Source organism: Harpia harpyja, chromosome Z (assembly GCF_026419915.1).
Source record: "Harpia harpyja isolate bHarHar1 chromosome Z, bHarHar1 primary haplotype, whole genome shotgun sequence".
In the NCBI taxonomy this organism is placed as follows: domain Eukaryota; kingdom Metazoa; phylum Chordata; class Aves; order Accipitriformes; family Accipitridae; genus Harpia; species Harpia harpyja.
The window spans coordinates 10378322-10397193 of NC_068969.1; the positions used below are offsets into that span (position 1 = coordinate 10378322).

General features: G+C 37.7%; 2 protein-coding genes across 10 annotated transcripts in view; one reads left to right on the forward strand and one right to left on the reverse strand.

Annotated features, from left to right (window-relative positions):
- Positions 1-9145, forward strand: part of CCDC66 (coiled-coil domain containing 66) — a 27999-nt gene extending 18854 nt beyond the window's left edge. For 4 of the 5 annotated variants that reach the window (XM_052778944.1, XM_052778946.1, XM_052778947.1 and 1 more), the window contains 4 exons: positions 933-970; positions 1251-1537; positions 2020-2147; positions 6687-7087. In XM_052778944.1, coding sequence (XP_052634904.1) covers positions 933-970; positions 1251-1537; positions 2020-2147; positions 6687-6770 — 537 coding nt within the window. In that variant the 3' untranslated portion in view covers positions 6771-7087. Of the gene's footprint in view, positions 1-932; positions 971-1250; positions 1538-2019; positions 2148-6686; positions 7088-9012 lie in introns of those variants that run through there. The other variant, XM_052778945.1, reaches the window with a different exon arrangement.
- The window catches only part of TASOR (transcription activation suppressor), a 34696-nt gene continuing 24424 nt past the window's right edge, over positions 8601-18872 (reverse strand). For 3 of the 5 annotated variants that reach the window (XM_052778937.1, XM_052778942.1, XM_052778943.1), the window contains 7 exons: positions 13349-14292; positions 12508-12630; positions 11762-11921; positions 10980-11088; positions 10629-10807; positions 10387-10542; positions 8601-9736 (listed from right to left, as the gene is read on the reverse strand). In XM_052778937.1, the coding sequence (XP_052634897.1) occupies positions 9174-9736; positions 10387-10542; positions 10629-10807; positions 10980-11088; positions 11762-11921; positions 12508-12630; positions 13349-14292 (2234 nt within the window). In that variant the 3' untranslated portion in view covers positions 8601-9173. The remainder of the gene's footprint in view (positions 9737-10386; positions 10543-10628; positions 10808-10979; positions 11089-11761; positions 11922-12507; positions 12631-13348; positions 14293-18872) is intronic. The other 2 variants (XM_052778939.1, XM_052778938.1) reach the window with 2 other exon arrangements.

An 18872-nucleotide genomic window follows, 5' to 3' on the forward strand; every position in this document is an offset into this window, starting at 1 on the left:
TCAGTGGAGTAATTTCTTCTCCATTTGCAGTAAGCATGTATCAGTATAGCTTGTGGCTGGGAAATAAAAGAATTTTCATTTAAAGAAAATATTATAAAATATATTCATGCCTTCTCTCTCTCTCTCCCCCCCTCTCTCTTGCTTGCTCGCTCTCTGTATGTATGTATATGCATATGTACACATAAACACCTGACTTTCTCACACCTTCCGATAGAAAAAATCTGACGTAGAAAAGGTGGCCACTTCGATATTGTTTAGCCATTTGTTTACTGTGGCTACATACACATATTTTAGAAGCTGTGGGTATTAAAAAAAAGTATGTGAAAATACATTAACTGTTCACATAGGTATCTTTAAAGATTTATTCATTTGTTAAAGTGCGGTTGGTTTATTTGAGGTTAATGGTAAATCATAAGTTTTGTGCTTACATTACTTAAAGGTAAATGTTCAAGAATTTTGTACCTGAGAAATGGGGCAATGAATTTTAAGCAGATTTTTAAGATAAGTAAGCATTGTTTGATACCATAAGAAGTATGGGATACATTAATATTTTTCATTTAAATAGAAAACTTCTACTGACTGTATCTAGAAACATGACCTTTCCTTTAATAATCATTATCTTGGGCTGAACTTTTCAGGTTTATAAATGCAGTTTTCCAAGGTCATTGGAAAATATATATAGTATTTTGATAGCGCTTATAGCTGCCAAAGACATGGAAAATTGGAGTAAATCCTCTGGTAATTTGTTTAATTTAGTTCATAGACACTACAAGTCTCTTTATTGCAAGTCTTTGATAAATACCTTTCTCCTGAACCCAGGTCAATCAGTCCTTTTGGAATTTCAGAACAAACCTTTCTTGAAAAATGAAAGCTTTTTACTAAAAAACATGGAGCTTTTTATTTTATTTTTTACTTTCTTGGTTTTCTCCTAGGAAGAACAATTACGTAAGAATCATATGAATGAAGAAAGGTACGTCAATATTCTGCATTAATGAAATGTATAAATACATTTATGGTGAAATACACATGCTTTTCTTTCCTGATTTTTAATTTAAAAAAAAAATAATTTAGATGCATCTAATTGTCTACTATTAAAAATACACAAGACCAGACAAACTGCAGGTATAAAAGCAGAGTAAATGAGCAAAAGTCTAGTCCTGTGAGGATTCTTTGTCTCTACTATTTGAGAAAATTAATCACATTATTTAAGTATTGTTTGGAGTTTTTTTAACTGAAATTGTTTCATACAGATCTGAATCACCACCTGTTCCAGCAGTTAAGAACAGATTACACCAAGTACAACAAAACCAGATACATGCTTCTAATCTTCTGGTGCATAACAACAACAATAGAAGAGAGAAAAATACCAAGACAGATACACAGCAGAGGAGCTCACCTCCTCCTGTTACAGAAGCTGGAAGACCTCCCTCTTCACAATTTATTCCATATGTTCGAACAAATGAAATATATTATCTTGATCCAGATGCACCAGTGACTAGACCTTCAACGCATGACCCACAGTATCGACAGTTTAATGGTACTGAAATGTATTGTGAACTTATTCATGTAGAAGAGATGTTACAGTTATTTAGTTCAAAGTGCTACAATTTATACAATTTGGTGTTTGTTTTTACTGAATTTTGCAGCAACCCATGTGTGTCACAGCACTGTACAGAAAGCGTATGCAACCAAATGATACTTTGTATAAGAAATACCCCAACAAAAACAAAAAAACCCACAGAAAAATTAAAAAAAAAAAAGGCAAAACATTTCTTATTCTTTTATCTGCCTTTTTTCTCTGTTTACCTTTAATGAAGTATGATTGCACTTCTCTGGCATTTTTTATATAGATTTGGGTTTAGGAATCTTAAGTGTTGTTTGACTTACTTAAAAATAGTGAACATAATCTGATAGCAACCAAAACCTGATTTTCACAAGCTGTGAAAATCTACTGCTTCAAAATTAAAGCAAAATTGATAAAGAGTATTGTTAACTGATTTGATATACATTTACTTTTAGATTCTTACCAAACACCACGACAGATTTGTAGCTCTGATCATGTTAGAGATCCTCTTCTAAATCCTGATGTAGTTAAAATCAGAGAGAGACAACAAGCAATTCTCAAAGGATTGTCAGAATTACGCCAGGTAAGCCAAAAGTTACTGGCTAAACATGTATGTGTATATATATATACTAAAGTCAAAATGAACACTGCGGACTATTATTACATAGTTATAAGCGTTAGTCTTTAAATCATTTTTCCATCATATATGATTAAGTTTTGGGCCCTGTCCTCTACTTTTGTTCCCTCGTACTAATTTTGTTTTTCATGCATTACTTCCACCTTTGGACTGTCCTTGGAGAGAGACTATGGACTCCTTAGTCCTTAGATTAGCTATGAAACAGCGGAGTACCTGAGAAAACTTGAAACCAAGAGGAGTGGCTTGATTTAGTCTCCAGGTTTTGTTAGTTAGGGTTGCCTATGGTAAGACTGTTTCAGTTTCAAGGAGGAAAAGAATAGTATTTTAACAAAACACTAGAACCCTTGTTAATGAAATTTCACTTCTGCATTTTATGGGTAAGCCAGTCATGCATGACAGAGCAGTGTGGTTGGTGCAGAAGAGTTACTGGGGTGGTACTCATGTGTCAGTCCTGAAAAAATACTGTAATTTGCAAATTTGAATTGTGAACACTTAAAAAATCCTTCCAAGATAGCTGTTCGTTAACATGTAAAAATCAGGATTTGTCAATCAGCCAGATTTAGTGAGTGAATGTAAAATGAAATTCAGTTTAATACTACACACACACGAGCTCCTGAAACAAAAGCCTGTGTATGTTTGTATACGTTATTCTATTTACAGTAAGTTACTGGTAATGATTAGATGTACAGGATTGCCAGAATGATTTTGAATATGGTGAGACTGTCTTTAAGGATCCATGTTGCAGTAAATTAACAAAGCACAAAAGATTATAGCTGGTAACTGAAGTTACATATTTTCCTGATTGGAGTCAGAATACCAGGAAAAATAGTCAGGCATCTAGTTATTATTAAAACATGAGTGAATTGGATACTCCACCTGTTGGCAACAAGGTGTGGCCCATAGCAGATTCAAACCGCAGGTCTGGACAATCACATGAACAGTTTCCTTTTATGCTTCTAAATGGCCTGACAGGGGACTGCAAGACAAAAAAAACCCCACATTTACTTTTAGGTTTGCATTTCGTTCTTGAAGAACACTAAAGATAAATATGTATTAGTATTGTCCTGGTTTCAGCTGGGATAGAGTTAACTGTCTTCCTAGTAGCTGGTACAGTGCTATGTTTTGAGTTCAGTATGCGAAGAATGTTGATAACACTGATGTTTTCAGTTGTTGCTCAGTAGTGTTTAGACTAAAGTCAAGGATTTTTCAGCTTCTCATGCCCCAGCCAGCGAGAAAGCTGGAGGGGCACAAGAAGTTGGCACAGGACACAGCCAGGGCACCTGACCCAAACTGGCCAACGGGGTATTCCATACCATGGGACGTCCCATCTAGTATAGGAACTGGGAAGTAGGGGCGGGGAATTGTCGCTCAGGGACTAGCTGGGTGTCGGTTGGCGGGTGGTGAGCAATTGCACTGCGCATCATTTGTACATTCCAATCCTTTCATTATTGCTGTTGTCATTTTATTAGTGTTATCATTATCATTATTAGTTTCTTCTTTTCTGTTCTACTAAACCGTTCTTATCTCAACCCACGGGTTTTGCTTCTTTTCCCGATTTTCTCCCCCACCCCACTGGGTGGGGGGGAGTGAATGAGCGGCTGCGTGGTGTTTAGTTGCTGGCTGGGGTTAAACCATGACAAGTATCTTCCCTTGTTTTTGAATGGCTCCATACTAAAAGTACTTTTTTGCTAGCAGCACTATTTATTTTACTTTGCCTTAAGGGAGAAAAATTTCATAAATTATGAAAATAAAGGCAAGAAAATCTGACAGACTTAAGTACAACAAAACTACCAGTAGTTAATGCTATTAATTACTGCTGGGCTTTAGAAAGACAGAAGTTCTGCTATGCATACATCGTACTTCAGTAGTAGGTAGATTCCTTGTGCAAATGAAGGGTCATGGCTCTCCCCAAGTTACTAAGAAAAGCTGTGACCCAAGAACACCAAAAGGTTGCCAGTTTCTAATGGCTTCCAGATAGGTTTCACTGGATCTGGTCTTCCCCAATGCTCATTGACATTTTATCTACAGCTGTTAAGTATCTTGTATTCAGGCTTCATTTGTCAGTGGTATTTTGGTTAAGAGTGAAGCCAGCCTCAAAGCATAATTTGATCCTTGTGCTTGCTGAGGTAAACAAAAGCCATGGGCATTTAAAGAGGTTTAAGGTGATAATACCCCTATTGGCAAACTTAAGAGACAGGAGCTTAGGGACATTTTTGATGCATAGTATATATTCAGGTCTTAACAGTGGCTAAAAACTATTGCTAAGGTTAGTCTTTCTATGGACCTTGGTTCTGGAAGAGAGTTAACTTAAAACATGTAGACTTCTTTTTTAAATAACCTACTAGCTGCAGAATGCATTTAGGGCATTAACTGTTGAACTTGGGTATATCTTGCATACCTAAGTATTGTATACTCCTACAGATGACACCTGTTTTGCATCAGTTATTTCACTGAGAAAGGAAGAGTAATGAAGTATTTTGTATGAAATATAATTTAGACAAAGAAAGAGCAGAGTTTACTTTTCTATTTCAGAAGATAATCTAGTCTTGTTTTTAAAATTTATATATACATGCACATATATATATATATTGGATTCATAGTTTTAGAATATATATATTCACAACATATTTGGCCATTCTTTAGCCGCCTTTTGTCTGGGGTAATTCACGGCATTTTTGACCAGTCTTTAGCCTTTGAAGCACACACCCAACTAGAGTGATAGATATACAATCGGGCTGTTTCAGTAACAGTCTGGCTGAACTGGCTGACCCTTGGAAGGCACCAGTGAAAACAGAGGGCAGATGAGGGCCTTCCGCTGCCAAAGGGAGGGTGATTCTGTCATTGCATTTGTTATAAGCCAGCAAGTCTCTTCCTGTATTTCAGGTGACAGCAGCAATAGGAACTATCAACAGACATCTGTTTTCCTCACTGAAATCAAAAGAGTCAGTGGAATAAGCCCAAGTTTAATTATCCAGCAAAGTGAATTAAGCATTTGTGAAAAAGAAGGGCCAAAGTTTAAGAAAAAGGATAAAAACTCCAGCTACAGTCAGTACATACCAGAGCATCTTTCTTACTTTTACTAAGGCAATAAAACCACGTGCCAACATGCTGTAGCCTGTAATGGCTAAGTGATCTTGCCAGCCACCAGCAGGCTGTCCAAGGACAGGCAAAGAAAGAAAGAAAAAAAAAAAAAAACCTCACTACTTGTCCCTGTGTAGATATTTCACATATTACTTTTCTCTAGGCCCTTTTTATTACCTTTGCAAACTATGTGATAGACTTTGTTCCAGTTTTCGGTGTTACTTGTTTCTCACCTTGGCTCTGGGTTGGCTTAGGGCAATTTATTGCATTAGCATGTTTTGTAACACTGAGATGCAAAAAACACTTAATAAAAGTAATTACTGACAAAGGGACTGAACAAGTCCAATGACCCATTAATAGAAATAGCAGATACTGTTGATCAGTGAGAAAGCAATTCATCAAGTGATTGAAAATAGGCAGCTACTGCTTTTGGAAGGATGCAAAGTGAAGTCTTAACAGGCTTCTTTCTTTGCTAACTAACCAAAGCCAGTTCTGCAGGACTTCTCTCCCCTTCCATGCCACCAGGAATGCCTTGTCTAAATTGTTATAGTACCTGCTGGCTTGCATTAGGTCTATACTGAGCTGTGCCAGCAGCCTATAACCCTTATCTTTGAGACAGGTCTTGTAACTCTGAGAAAAAATACCATTGTAGCGGTTCCTTTTTTTTTTTTTTTTTTTTTTTTTTTTAAGCATACTTCCTTGGTACTAAATTACTTCTGACAGGTCTAAAATGGATGGAGATGAAGGGGCCAGATGTATTGATATATACAAGCCTATTAATTACAGTAAAAAGACTTATTTTAAATTTATGAATGTACCTGACATAGCTATATCATGTATTACTTATCACATGGACAACGATACACTTCCAGTTTTTTTTTTATCGCAGGCTTTCTCCATTATCTAGTACTTACAGGAGCCTTTTACCTTTTGAGAGTAAATATGCCTATCCTAAAAGGTCTGACACTGTTCTAGTTCAAATGATAATGCTGTCCTTTATCGTAAGAGTATAATTTATGTTGCCTAACCCATCAAGGTTTTGGGTTCAGCTTCATACAAGAATACGCTAGAATACTACAAATGTAGTGACAATGCACAGAGTGAACAAGATGAATTTAATACAATGGAAAAGTCCTTTTTCCTCTGCATAGTCATCCTTGGAAAGTGGACTGGCTTCCACTTCAGTCACACTGCAAGTCTTTTACAGACAACAGGAAATTTTGAGTTCCCTCTCTACTGAATGTATTACATTGTACTGCTTTTTTTTAAGTCAGTCAGTCATATATTTAAAAACCATCGAGCCTTAACAAGTGAATTTTTTTAAAATATGAAACAGTGACACTTTATTAGTTCAGGCTGCACGAGGAAGACAGAACATTGACATTTATATTCCATTTGTTTCAGGGCCTCCTGCAGAAGCAGAAGGAGTTGGAGACTGCTCTGATTCCCACTATAGCACAAGAAGAGAACTTTATTTTGCCATTTTGAGGTACACATGAACATTCTGAATTCTTAAAATGTAAATGCACAGCACTTTGCTACTGTAATTAATTATGAACCATCTCTATCTTTTTAATGGAAGACTTAAATTATGTGAACTTTTGACAGATTACAGGGTCATGTTGCTTTTTATATTGAAGATACATTAAACTAATGATGGTGTGTCTGTTTAGAATGGTCTTCATGCTACCTGAAGACATAGGTCCATTTAATATAAACCACCAAAACACAGTATAAAAATGTTACATGGGTTTTTTTGTAGAACTCAGTGTATGTATTTTGATAAATAAAAAGATTAAGATGTATTGCAAGTGGCTTGGGTAGACTTTGTTGGTATTTTTAACTATATGAAACTGCTTGTACTTAACTATTCAGATAGCTTTTAGGCTTAGACAATGCATATTAACTCAAGTAATCCCAGGTTCTAATACCACAGAAGTGCTGACTATAAACTTTTCCCCCCTCTCAATTAAACCAGGATCGCACCACTTAATAGTACAGTGTGCTGGGCCCAAGGCAGTAGAACTCAGTTTAAGGAAGTTTTCTTATAAACAAGGTCCTGAACAGATCAGTATTAAATGTTTACTTCAGATTCATTTGCTTTTAGTCTTCAAAAGATAGGATAATCTGGAGTAAAACTTTCTCTCTAGACCTCTGCAGAAGATGCATAACCTGAATTCATGTTAGTTGTTCTGTGATACAATGTGATAAATGTCACAGAACATCCAAACTGAGACTCCTCCCAGCAGTGACTGTTCTTAGACATAACCTGAAGGTATCTTACAGCAGTAGCGAACAGTCCTCTCCTTTGTCTGCCAAGTCAGGCAGTAGGTGAGAATCTGCACTTGATGTCGTAGGTGGTAGAACAGTTCTTCACAAAATCCATTAAGGTTTATTGATACAAGGGAGTTGGGGGTTTTTGAGGAAAAAAAAAGATTATTTATTTGCCATGTTTGGGGGAGGGGGGAGAAGAGAGGGTAACAACTGCTACATGAGTCTAGTACTGGTTTGTTCTTAATTTAAACAAATAAATGAAAGAACTGTTAATAGAAAGCATTCAACTTTAGGGACAAGACTATGGAGTTGGTTGGTTTGTTTTTTAAAAGCTGTCCTTTTTTAACCAATGATACTTATCCCAACTACTTTTGGGAGTTTAGGGTGATGTAGTTTCAAACACTGTCATCTGGTACTAAACCGCACATCCTACATAAAAGCACTAAAATAAAATTACGAACAGAAAAAAATACTCCAAACGGATGACTCTGGACAACTTGAAGACAAGAGCATTAAATGGGTGAGTCAGGAGTATTAGTATATGCAAAATCAGCAATGTAATAACAAGGGTAGTTTTGAGACTCCACAGCTATTTAATATCAGCTGCTGTTTTCCAGAATCCTGAGTCAGAAGATGTACAAAATGAGCCAATTAAGAGAGAATCACTGGGGAAAAGGAAGTTTATAACTCAGCAGATGTGAAATTAAAAAGGACAAGATTGAGAAACAGACAAAACTCTATACTTGTGACAATGGCAGTTTAAAAAAAAAAAAAAAAGCAAGGATCAGTAATCATTATGCTGAAGTGGGAGAGGACTGAGTTTTTTCTAATGCAAACTGAACTACCACAGTCGTTAAAACTAGATTTGTCCTCTCATTACGGTAATTACAATGGCAAGATAAAAGTTAAGATCACTCCGATGGTACTGTAATAAGCACGGAGTATCAAAGTCAGACACAACGATAATTGCTATTCATGAAATAAAGTTTGGGTATGTTTCTCATGTACTTTGAAAACAATATAAAAACCACAGACAATGCAATGTGTTAGCAAGTCCCTTGTGCATTAAGAGTTTATTTTATTTTTGTAATGGAACTGCACCATTGGTTACTCTAATTGAGGTATTTAGCCAAAATCCAGTATATAGTCATTAAAATAACTACACTGCCTTATAGCTATGTAAAAACATTTGTACAAAATTTGTGTCAAATGTCAAATAAATACATAAATTTTGATATTTATGTAAAGAAAAGTGATTTGGATACTCTTACAGTTAAAAACAAACCTCGCTGTTTCACATATTTTAGGCAAACATTCAGTTTTACATTAAAACAGACCTCAAACTGAAGCCCAGGTACAGGTCAAATACAAATGTAGAAACTTAAAAGTGCCAACAAACAAGATAATTCAAGTACAGTAAATGTTAAAAAATATATATATTTATTTCAATTTTCAGATGGTTCCAACAAGTACAGGCCATCAGGATTTAAATAAGACAAGAAAACATTCGAGATAAAGGACAAGAAACATTTTGTTCCAGAATAAAATAGAAATTGTTAATCCACCATTTTAGAAACAGAAAAGTCCACAGCAACTTATAAAAAGAGACTTACGAGTTTATTTCTGTTTTGAATATGGCCTGGAAGAATCACAATTTATATCCCAACCACCAGGCGATGATGACTTTTCTGTATCCATGCTCTGACTGTAAGCAGATAGAAAATAATTGCCCCCTTCTTGGTTCTGACTTGCAGAAGAAATGGGGTATGTTGTTCGCAGAAAAGTCTGATGAGTGAGTACATTAAAGTGACTGAACTGATGGGACATGTTTAGTTGTCTGCTATAAACTGGGAAGTTATTGAAAGGAGCTTGTTCAACTGAATTGTGTTTTTCTCCTTCAGCAGTGCACATTGTAGAAACTGGAGTAATTGGTTGTATCTCTTCCAAGTCAATTTTAGAAGTCTTTTCCATCAAGCCAATTTGTGCTTCGGGACATAACTCTGTAACTGATATGCCGCTTTCTTTTGCATCTACTCCATGTGAGCCCTTGGCCTCTGCCTGCAAATCTTCCAAATGAGTATCATAGTTAGAAGCATCATTGCAGATTTCTATTTGTGATGTTTCATCCCCTGAATCCAGAGACATGTCCTCCTCATCCTTTTCATCGTTTTCTACAAGAACTACATTAAAAAAAAGAAAGTGCTATTCTATTGAAATACAGACTTTTGTTAGAAAAGCTATACACTACTCAGAGTGTTATGCTTCAGGTCTGTGAGTCCAATTATCACTTAAGTCTTGGTCTTCTGCCACTCCTGTTCACTTGCTCAACACGCAGACTTAACCCTCTCTGTGAGTGTCCAGTTATTCCAATGCTAAAAGCTTCTGCGCACCATGTTCATGTTTAGCATTGGGAAATCCCAACTCCAAAGGGGTTAGTGTTAAAACAGCATCTAAAGTTATACAGTAGGTGACTATTTGATCAGACAATTAAAGGAGTACAATTACTGACATCTCAGTCCTTTTATTACGGTTTCTAAAAGCTATCATTATGTTTATCCTTCTCCTGAAAACAGATGGTTACCCCACTTGGCATATGTCTACTTCCTTGAATACCATGTTAAGCCTATAATTCCATATTTCAGATCTCCTTTGGGGCTCCATCCCAGCTGCTTTTCCCCTCATCATTTAAAATGGAAAAAGAACAGCATGTGAGTTGGGTTTTCCTTCCCATTTGTAGTATTCACTTACAAGAGTAAAGGCACGCTATCTCAGGGACCTCTACCCCACACACCTAATTAGGTAAAGAAAGTATAAGTGTGTTTAATATTACCTGATTGTCTTTTGTGAGCAGAGGGAGGAAGGCTGTTCTCTTCAGTAACTGAGTTGTGATACCCAACGAGACTTTTAAAATTTTGCATAAAGTCATCAACAGTAGCAACCACTATTCCATTATCAACGTAATTTGAAAGTGTTTTGAGATTCTTTTCTAAACACATAAAAGGAAATTTTGTATTAATACTTAGCACCTATTATCAAAAGAGGGTGAGAAGTATTTGTAAATTTTGGTTTTACCTGTTAAGAAGATAACATGTCTCTGTTGTATGTTTTGAGCCTGAAGCCTGATAAGACAGTCTAATTCTGGAGCATTTCGAATTTGAGAATCACAATTATGGTAAGACAAAATCTCAACCAAGTGCTTCTTTTGGTAGGTATTCAGAAGCGTCAGCAGACTCAGGGCATTAGCATTCATTCTATAATGGGCAAAAATGATGCAGTATTAGAAAGATACTTGATTTAAGGTCAGTCTAAATTTAAAATTAAGTCAGAAGACAAACATAAGAGTAAGTTGTACTCAGTTGGAGTTTGGAGAGCATAATTAAAGCTGAAGCATTTTAACAACTGGTATTGAAGAACGCTACTTACCTCCCCAGCTCTTTAAGTTTTTTTTGTATTTTGCAGTGGACTTTCCACTGCCATTTCCCATCTGGGGTATTGAGATCCTCCAGAAACTTTAAGAACTGTTTCAGTTTATCTGTTTTGGAGATATTGAATAGAAGTTAAATTTTGTGGTATGCAAACTGAAGATACTGCTTCAGTATAATACATAAAACTTCTTTGTTTTCATCAAGGCACAGTTACACAACTATGAACATTAGCCTAGTACTTGAGGTTTTCTTCCTAGCAGATTAGCCAAGAACAATATTCCAAAACTGACCTGCTTTTTTGTAGGTCAGATGCCTAACAGTGGTATCTGCTTATGTAAAAGCTGAATTCAGTCATAACTGGTCTGCCTTGCTAAAATACCTATTTAAAAAACTGGTAACTTCGTTAACTATTCAATTTCAAATAAAGAAAAAGTGAAAAAATGTAGCTTTTCAATATTTTTTTTCTAGTGTATTTGTGGATTGAGTAGTAAGGAATGAAAGGTTCCATACACATAACTACACAATCTAACACGAACTCAGAAAGAGAGGATCTCCAAGTTCACATGTTCCCCAGAAACATGTTCTCCAAAAAGGCCACTGAGGCAAGAGAGAGACTGAGTAAGCTGAAGGTCTGCAAAAAAACTCACAAAAATGAGATAGAAGACTTGAAAATTACAAGACTTGATTCTTCACTGCGCTGAGTGTGGCGCATCTCTCATATGCTACAATGTTAGGCTTTTTTTGTCTGTGTTTTAAAGCTTCAGAAAGCATCACACTTACCTGTAGTGATGGACTCTGAATTAAGGACAGATTCATCTGACACAACAAAACCACCAGACACAAACAGTTCATTGTAAGTGTGATTTTTCACATCATCCAAACTATCGACACCCGCAAAGCTGACACAAGAAAGCCTCTTCAAAGTTACTAAGCCAGGTATCTGTTTAAAAATGTTATATATCAGAGATGTATACCAAAGATCATACAAAAAAAAAAAAACCCAAACAAAAAACCCTACAGAACTTTACTAATACCAAATACCAAACTTCAAAACACATTTTCAAAGAATTATTACTTTTTTCTCTTGCTTTGGGAGGTGCTCTCTCAAAAGCATTACAGTAGTGAGGCAATGGAAGTTGAGCACTTGGAGTAATTTTACTTTCTGTCCAGCACAGGTTCCTATACCACAGCTGTCAGGAATACCTAAGGTAATCTGACAGCTGCCTTCACTTGCCATTAGAGCATCACAGAACTAGAAGCAGAACTACTCAGGCCTCTGTACAACTTTACAACTACTAAGAATAAATATGCATTAGCGCGTATGTGAAGGTGGAAGAAGTTACAGGTAGATGATGGAACAAGACTAGGTATTTACCACAAGCATTTTTGTTTCTTCAAACGGCAGCTAAAGACAGGACATTGTTGAAATACTGTGTCGTTATGAGAAGGTAGCCTTGCTCAAAATGAGCTCATCTCACTGTTTTAACAATAGCTTTCTATAGTACACATTTACTTCTGTGAAATACCTTATGGATGAGGTTGGCAATGTCTTCATTTTGGATAATTATCAACAGTTTATCTAGAGCAGCTCTTCTTTTAAGGAACTGTTCTGGATGGCACTCCGTATTGCCTAACTTTGTAAGGTATTCCTAACGCCACAGAAAGAGAAGATAAAGAAAAAGTGAATAGGTAGTTTGGCCAAAACAATCCCCACATGATGACCATGTCAAGTAAGTTTTCCACTCAAATCTCAGGGACTGGTTTCCTTGTCTTTCTGATACATTAATCAGGAGGATGCAACACAGGCTCTTTCAGCAAGTCAGTCATTCTTAGAGAATAGTACATAAATGGCCAACTGGCAGTCTATCAAAACTGCATCAGTTTTCAAATAAAGCCAAAAGTTTTTATTATTTCACTTCCAACTTTCATCTTACACATTTAAATACAAAAGAACAGTAATCTCCAAAAGTTACCTGTATTATTAACTGGAGGGGAAGGAAAAAACAGAAAAACCAAATGCACACACATCGACTTTTCATACGTTCTTTCTAAAATGGTAAGCTATCACATTTTTGCCCTTGTTCTCGTTTTTCCATAAGGCTACCCCCCTGGCAGTATTTTTAGAAAGAACCAAACTACAGCCTGTTCCGCTTTACAACTGTAAGAAAAAGACTTACGTAAAAGCTAAATATAAGCACCTCAGAAGCTCAAATGAGAAATGGGACAGGACAGCCTATTTTCACAATTCAACATTTTTTGAAACAAATTTCAGACTACCTCATGTTTGCAAGTCCAATTTTACACATTCTGATTTGAAAGGCACTCTATTCTATTTTAACACTATAGAGAGGTTGAACTGGAACATACCTTGATTTCTTTGCAGAGAATGCTTTCCTCCTCTTCATGAATATAAAATTTCACAGTGTTCTTCTGTACATCTTTAATAATTTTGACCAAACTGTTAAATACTTCAGGTTTTAACTGGCTTATAAAATCAGAAAGGGCTGGTTGCGTTGAAATGTTTAAGTTCTCTGGGGATTTCTGTGTCTTTTCTGGTGGCTCCATCAGATCACCACTGGAAGAGGTCTGATCAGATGTCAACATATCCTGTGTTTTAGCATTCACATGATCTGTCTCCTCCTTCACTAAGGGTAAGCTTGACGAATGCTGCTCATTAGAATCCAGATCTTCCACTATGTTATTACACAGTGGCTCAGGTAACAACACCGTGTCAGAGTCCCTGCAAACAGGTAACGTGTCGGGTGGAGGATTCAGCACAGCGTTACTAACCACTTCTGCCGATTCAGGACTAGCATGAATTGGCGGAGTATGCCTAATGTACGAAGACGACAAAATAACACTATTCAACTTCTCACTCAGTGTCTCTATATATTCTTGGACAGACACCTCTGATGCCTGTAAACATATGTATTCAGAAAGTCTCATTATCCTCTCTCGGGCAGAGAAGACTGGTGTGGACATGCCACTAACATAAGCAATATTCTTTTGCTGCAAAATTTCTTGAATCTTTCTTGCAAAGAGATTATATTCTTCTAATAGTGTAGTCTCTATTACTGCACTAATGGAATGCTTAGTTGTAAAAGGGTGATCTGCTAGCCCACATTCATCTTCAAGTTTCTCCAGTTGTCTTGTATAAAGTCCATCTTCTGCTGTCCCCTTTTGTGTGTCTGAAAATGGAGAGTATGGAAACTGATAATCAGAACTTCTCTGTCTATTTATTACCCGGGGGTCATTAGGAAAGGCATCCTTTGGCGGTAAATACACCACTGCTTCTTCTGGTGATTTCAGACCTATATAGGGAGAGTTCATCATCACCATCTCATGTTTGAAAGTCATACACAACTGATAGACTAAAACCTCCAAAACACAGTTTTAAAACAGCATTACTGTTGTGCCTCCCCCCGCCAATCAACTTAAATCCAAAGACTCGGATGTTACTGTCTGCTGAGGTACAGAAGCACAGAAAATTTTATTGTTCTACCATCTTAGGAGCTATTAAGTCAAAGTTTGCTCAAAAAGCAGAACACAAGTAATTTTCCCAGAGATAACATCTGATTAAGCATAACAGGAACTGCCTTAATTACAAAAAAAAAGATCAAATTAGAAATCAAGCAGGGTGACAATTTATTCAAGTATTTTCATTTGCTACTAGGTTATAATCCTCAGACTTTCAAAAGGCTTATTTTAGCCACACACTACTTTCTGGAGTTAGACTGCAAATTGCCAGCTGCGTGTCCAATCTCGCAATGAGGAACAGAAGGTTTTTTGCCTAAAAAGGTAGGACGTAAGTCTTATGGTAATTACTGATACACAGAATCAGTTACACTGCAAGGAGTACTGACAGCCTCCCATAATCCAAACCTCAGATCCTTTCTGCAGCACTCAGTTTCTTAACCATCCACATTCAAAACTGTGGTTTTGTTTGTTTTTAAACCTAATTTAACACTTTATTGCAATTAATAATATATAAACACAGATAGTTCAGATACATACAAGTATTTCAGTATATATCTGTTCCGTAAATACTTCAAAGGAGGTTTTCTTTGTTCGTTTTGTTTGAGGTTTGGGGGGGAGGGGGGGGGGGGTTTAAGTGTTGTGCTATTGTTAAAGCTAATACAGTTGTAAGCAGAAAACCAGATTTCTGGAACAGAAGCAATAACCAAAATAGTATAAACACTTTCTAAAAGTTAGTGTTCTTTTGGAATGCAGTCATTTTGGTAGCCAGTTAAAAAAAGTTATTTTCAGTCCCTAATTTGATCATGTCCATCCAGATCTAAAAGGAAAACATCTGCCACTAACAGGATCCCTTTTTCGAGGTGACAGTATCACTTCACAGAGAAACCAGAAACGTGGTTCCATTTTTTTTTCCTTATCAATTAAACTATATGTTCTTTCTTCATTCTTTAAAGCACATCCTTTGAGTCAACCCAGATTTCTAGTTTTCTTTAAAAGCACTAAACGCAGATATAAATGAGGTTATTCCAATTAGTTCCATCCTATTCTATTTGAACATTTTTTCTGTTGCCCTATATCTTCAATGTTGATCTACACCTTTTGCATACACAAGTATATTGATTTTAAAAGACCAAAATTATAACGTTAACAGAGTAAACTTAGTTTAAGCTCATTTGAGGTACAAGGTAGTTAAGAATATCATATAATCATAGAAATCATACAATCATTTAGGTTGGAAAAGACCGTCAAGATCATTGAGTCCAACCACCATCCATGCCCACTAAACCACGTTATAGAGTACCTCGTCTACGTGCTTTTTTAATACCTCCAGGGATGGTGACTCAACCACTTCCCTGGGCAGCCTATTCCAATGTCTGACAACCCTCTCAGTAAAGAAATTTTTCCTAATATCTAACCTATGTCTCCCTTGCTGCAACTTGAGGCCATTTCCTCTCGTCCTATCTCCAGCCACCTGACAGAAGAGACCAGCACCCACCTCACTACAACCCCCTTTCAGGTAGTTGTAGAGAGCGATAAGGTCTCCCCTCAGCCTCCTCTTTTCTAGACTGAACAACCCCAGATCCCTCAGCCGCTCCTCATAAGACTTGTGCTCCAGGCCCCTCACCAACTCGGTTGCCCTTCTCTGGACACGCTCCAACACCTCAATGTCTTTCCTGTAGTGAGGGGCCCAAAACTGAACACAGTACTCGAGGTGCGGCCTCACCAGTGCCGAGTACAGGGGAACAACCACCTCCCCGCTCCTGCCGGCCACACTATTTCTGATACATGCCAGGATGCTGTTGGCCTTCTTGGCCACCTGGGCACACTGCTGGCTCATATTCAGCCGGCTGTCAGTCAGCACCCCCAGGTCTTTCTCTGCCAGGCAGCTTTCCAGCCACTCTTCCCCAGGCCCATAGCGCTGCATGGGGTCGCCGTGACCGAAGTGCAGGGACCCAGCACTCGGCCTTGTTGAACCTCATACAACTGGCCTCGACCCATCAATCCAGCCTGTCCAGATCTCTCTGTAGAGCCTTCCTACCCTCAAGCAGATCGACCCTGCCTCCCAACTTGGTGTCATCTGCAAACTTGCTGACAGTGCGCTCGATCCCCTCATCCAAATCATTGATAAAGATATTAAACAGAATGGGGCCCAACACCAAGCCCTGGGGAACACCACTTGTGAGCCACTGCCAACTGGATTTCACCCCATTCACCACAACCCTCTGGGCTCATCCGTCCAGCCAGTTTTTCACCCAGCAAAGTGTACACTTGTCTAAGCCATGAGCCACCAGCTTCTCAAGGAGTATGCCATGAGAGACAGTGTCAAGGGCCTTGCTGAAGTCGAGGTAGATAACATCCGCAGCCTTTCCCTCATCCACTAGGCGGGCCACCTGGTCATAGAAGGAGATCAGGTTGGTCAAGCAGGACACGCCTTTCGTAAACGCATGCTGACTGGGCCTGATCCCCTGCTTGTCCTGGACTTGCCACGTGAGTTCTCTCAAGACCAACTGTTCCATAATCTTCCCCAGTACCAAGGTCAGGCTGACAGGCCTGTAGTTCCCCATATCCTCCCTCCGACCCTTCTTGTAAATGGAAAAAAACAAGAGATTGCTAATTTGCCTTCCTGCAACTGTGCAGAGATGAAAAAGAAAGACCGATGTTCTCTGAATTCCTTTCTATAGCTACCTTGCTACAAAAAAGAGAGACATGGAGAAGCCATCAGATTTGGAAAGCAATCAGTTTCAGAAAAGAACAAAGCTTCCTTTAAATTATATTACTGAATTGATCTTAATTCCCCAGAATAAAAATTCAAAGCCCTCTAGAAGATACTTGTCGTGGTTTAAGCCCAGCCAACAACTAGGTACCACGCAGCCGCTCGCTCAGTCCGCCACCTGCCCCCGCAGTGGTATGGGGAAGAGAATCGGAAACAAAAGGAAAACTGATGGGTTGACATAAGAACGATTTAATAACTAAAGTAAAATAAAATGTAATACTAACAATAATAACAATTAAAATAACAATAACAATAATAATAATAATAAATTGTAATGAAAAGGAATATAATAAAATAAAATTAAAAAAAAAAAAAGAAAGAAAAAATAAAACCCAAGAAAAAAAACCAAGTGATGCACAGTGCAGTTGCTCACCACCCGCTGACCGATGCCCAAGCTGTGATCCATGCCTCCCGGCCAACTCCCCCCAGTTTATATACTGAGCATGATGTTCTATGGTATGGAATATCCCTTTGGCTAGTTCGGGTCAGCTGTCTTGGCCATGCTCCCTCCCAGCTTCTTGTGCACGTGCTTGCTGGCAGAGCATGGGAAATCAAAAGATCCTTAACTTAGGATAAGCGCTACTTAGCAACAACTAAAACATCAATGTGTTACCAACATTATTCTCACACTAAATCCAAAACACACTATACTGTAAGAAGAAAATTAACTCTATCCCCACTGAAACCAGGACAATACTATACAGGAAGATATGCCCAGTAAAAATCAAGTGCCAGTAACCCAAAACATTAAAGGCTCTTTTGACTGTCCTATAGCCTTCTTGATGTACTTCAATAAAGTGAGTCCACTTGCTGAATATAGCGTATTACTGATCTAATTTTCTGATGAAAATTCAATACAAGGTGAGAATACGAGCTGCTCAGTAGGTCAGGCGTAATGACATATGCAACCTGTCCCACCCACTCTTTGTTTATCTTCATGCTTTTACAGTTGATCCTCTTAAAGTCTTCCTGCCCCTCCTGAGGGGCAGCAGCAGTTAGCATTTATAGTTTCTTGGTATTTATATAGCACCTTTTACATGATCATATTGCAGAGCTAGTCAATACTTATTGCAGCAAGAGCTAATTTGAATAACTGACCTCATAGGCACTTAAGAAATCCAGTGATGCTAAAGACAAATCTCTTTCATCTCTAGAGAACAGCACTTCTCCCTCTCAGAAGACTTCAGAGAATTTTTTTTCTAGTAAGATTTGTAGTCTCACAGATGACTGTGCAACGTCAGTCAATTGACAAATGCTTGCATGAATTCCCACATCCAGTGTCTATCATGTATTACAGTTTTTAGATGCTTAATCATCCACTTAACTAGTTATCTCAGCAACCATATCCTCATCTATATGCACAGTGGCCATTTCCTCCAGGAGTAAAAGAAATAATGTCCTATCCAAACAAATTTACAGTCTCCATACTCCATAACTTAGCAAAATATCAGAACAGATTTTTGATGTTTGGCCCTTAAGGTGCAGAAAACATTATCCAGAATTACCCTGTCATTTCGTTGAAAGGCCTATGAATACTGTGAAAGAAAACCTGTTTCCCCTGCCCTCCTTCCTTCTCAGCCAAACAAACAAAAAAGAGCTGCTGAACTACACAACTGGATGGGTATCAGAAGTGTCCAAGAG